The sequence below is a fragment of the Anguilla rostrata genome, unplaced genomic scaffold (assembly GCF_018555375.3).
Source record: "Anguilla rostrata isolate EN2019 unplaced genomic scaffold, ASM1855537v3 scaf0536, whole genome shotgun sequence".
In the NCBI taxonomy this organism is placed as follows: Eukaryota; Metazoa; Chordata; class Actinopteri; order Anguilliformes; family Anguillidae; genus Anguilla; species Anguilla rostrata.
Window position 1 is genome coordinate 2,101 of NW_026986033.1, and position 3,319 is coordinate 5,419.

The 3,319-nt window shown below is 43.6% G+C and overlaps 1 protein-coding gene across 1 annotated transcript; it reads right to left on the bottom strand.

Moving 5' to 3' along the window:
* Nucleotides 1-255: 255 nt before the first annotated feature.
* Nucleotides 256-2,403, bottom strand: LOC135246583 (uncharacterized). Its single transcript, XM_064319980.1, has 2 exons — nt 2,127-2,403; nt 256-1,498 (listed from the first exon to the last, which is right to left on the bottom strand). Exon 2 carries the CDS (start codon nt 1,489-1,491, stop codon nt 793-795), a length of 699 nt encoding a protein of 232 aa, XP_064176050.1. The 5' UTR covers nt 1,492-1,498; nt 2,127-2,403; the 3' UTR covers nt 256-792.
* Between the last annotated feature and the right edge of the window lie 916 nt (nt 2,404-3,319).

The following is a 3,319-nucleotide window of genomic DNA, read 5'->3' on the forward strand; positions in this document are numbered from 1 at the left end:
TACTCTGATGGACACTGGCTCTCTCCTGGTGTTCTACCTGCCCGTCAGTAGCTCACAGGTGACTGCATTGCAGGGATGCACTGTGCATCAGCATACCATGTTTCTCGCGCAGTTGTCTCTACCAGCAGTCGTCTTCACTGGTGAGATTGATCAAAGTTTCTGTATGTCAGTGTGTTAGTGGAGCCAAACTGACTTCATGAGTGCTCTAAAATGTATGTATGGTGCGTGTAAATAAAAGAAACACAGTTGTAAAGCTTGTTTTCAGTGTTTGTGTTTTTATTATGCAATTCATTCATCTTTTATTTAGATTTAAAAAGAGTAACACAATTATTTGAATTACTTCAAAATTCAAAGTTTACTTAAGTTATTCTATAAAAAAGTGAAAATTGGTATTGACAAATTCAGTATTAAAACAGGCAATGCTTCATTTGCGTAATCCTGATTAATCTAATATTTTGATATACCAAATCATCTTAATAAAACAAATTTCAGATTTGATTGATTAAATAATGTGAATGGCTGTGAATGGAACATAAATGCAGGATAGTTGGTCCTTGGCATTACATTGCATCTAACGCAAAAGCTTTTAACATATGTATATATATATATATGAGTATATATTGAAAAAGTGATGGATACAGTTACGAGCATTGAAATAGCGGCAGTGCAAAAAATCTGCAGTAAGGGCTGTAAACCCCTTAAACAAGGGGGCACAACTCCGGTCCTGGGGGGCCGGTGTGCATGCTGATTTTTTTTCCAACCAAATACCTTAGTTTTAGTTTTTTGACAGCCCTATAAATCAGGCTCGTTAACTCGTGGATGTGCCTGCCTATCTGTTTTCCCGCACACTGCGTAGCGGGGAATTGGGGGGCGGACTGTGGGCCTCCGGGATAAACGCTGGAGGGACCTCTGACTCGGGAGGTTGCGTATGTCCCTGATGAGGTTCGTGCTGATGCGGTACGTGTTGTTCGGGTCGTACCGGCTCCCGCGGCCGCTGCTGAAGTGGTAGTGCTGTGTGATGTACACGCGGTCGATAGCGCCGTACGGCGTCCTCCTGATGATGATTCGGTCCCTGTTTCTCTGACTGCGGGGACTCCGTGTCGTAGACTGTCTGAACATAACCAAGACGTAATTTGGCAGCCTTTCATCCCGTGGTAAGTTTCTGCTGCCCAAGAGGTTGCCCACAGTGTAGTAATCGTACCCAATCTGGTTGTACAATGAAGGGAGGAGGTGCTCTATGTTTCCATAGTAATGAAATCCAAACGCGCCTTGTTCGGGGTCCTTTGCCGGTTGCATGTTGCCGTTGTTATCAAACGTGATGTACTCACGGCAGAACCAGTACAGGAGGTTCCGCCCATGCCGTGGGAACCTGCGGCCAAAGTCTTTGCCCGCAAGATCATTTATTTCTTCCAGAGTGTCCTCAGGGCAGCCTGAGACAGACGCCAGGCTGAAAGCCAGCAGGAAAATGCACAGAAAACGTGTGTCTCCCATAATGCACCTGTATGAGATAAGAACACAGAGGGAACAGTGTTCAAAGCTATGGAGGCAAAATGGTTCAAAATACTTCAGAAATCAACAATTACTCACAGTCACTAAAACATTATTAATTATATTGGCCACAATCCACATTACTGTGATCTTGCATTAATTATCTACATTATATCAGTTGCAGTATTGGCTATTTCCTAGTGAAAAAAGTTGAATGCATGTGTACTGTATGTGTCTATCAGGACCTAGCCAGTCAGGCACTCAGTATTACACACCCCTGAAATCAGCAGAACCTCCATGAACTGGTAGCATATCTCCATGTGGTAATAATTATAGTTAAATATTTTTTTTGTACTGGCACAAGTCTGTAATGTGAGTCATTGTCTCATCGACAACATTTCCATTTCTACCAGGCAGTAAGTACCACAGTTTATGTTAAGTGTCTGGAAAAGTCCTATATAAATGCATTCATTAATATGCTAATTTAATGTATTTTTTTTTAGATTATTATTAAAATAAATCAGCTAATCATACACAGCAAAATGTTTAGTGTTACATTGACTCCTATAGAGTACATATGGTCCCTACTCTGTGTACTTAACACCGGACATTTTACAGTGTACAAAAGTTTTCCTTACCGCTATTGTCGCACGGTCCACAACCAGACGAAGGAGACGGTATTAGTCCGCTGTGAAGTAAACAACAGGGCGACTCCCAGTCCTTCCTGTTTCCTCTGAAGGTTGTCAATGAATGATGAAATGAACAAGAGAGAGGCGACTGTTACTGACGGCGGGTCGGTGGGGGGGTGGGGGGGGGGGGGGGGAGTGCATGTGAACGGTGAGGCGTGGGGGATACGGTAACGCTAACAGCAGCGGGAGGTCTGTGTGTGTTTGGGGAAGGTGGGGGGGGGGGGGAAGGTGGTGTGTGTCTTTGGAACTTTGGAGACTTTGATTATCGTTTTAACTGGAGGCAATGCAGGCTCGGGTTGTACCATTGTCACGCGGACCACGGGGGTGTCCAGGATTAAGTCCACCTTATGAGCTCTATTGTGTCTGTATTATACCCCCCCCTTTCCTCCAGGGCTTTAACTCGCATGTTTGGCAGATTGTTTCTGTGAAACACGCCGGGCCCTCGTGGTTCACAAAGACTTGAGATCACCGAATCCTGGTTCTCGCACAGCCGACAAACCCCACCGCGGGGTCAACTTGCCCATCGCTCCGCTTCTTCTTACTCAGTTCTTACTCCACTGTATTGTGAGTCAGATTCTCCCCTAGTGGGATTGCTTTGAGGGGAAGGCAGAAACAGTGTTCTTTGTGGGTGTGTTTTTTTTTTCGGTCTTTTTTGTGTTGTTTCTGTTTGAAGGTGAGTGTTTGGACAGCGCTGCATTTTAACAGAACATCTCTTTTTTTGTGTATTTGCTGGTTAAACTGACGTTTTGCGCTCTCCTTATAAACGCCTCAGTTACTGTACGAGAGAGGGCTAAGGAAGATGTCATTCATGGCTTTTTTTTATGAGAATAATGGACTCTTTAAAAGAAAGACCTTCTAGTCTTTTCCCATAATGAACAGAGTCACAATACAAATAAACAAATATTAAAATAAATACTGTATACCTGTCACATAATGCGCTGAATGTCTGTGAAACATGGGTATATGTGACCATGGTTTTAGACCACTGTTTAGTGGACTATTGAGCGAGGATCCCCAGCCGTTATCATGGCATGAGTGACATTTTGGGTAGGCATTTAGGGTAGGCATGAGGACTCGCTGTCAATCAAAAGCATGGGGCAAGAATGCATTGTGGAATTGTGGTTTTTGTTCATTTTATTTTT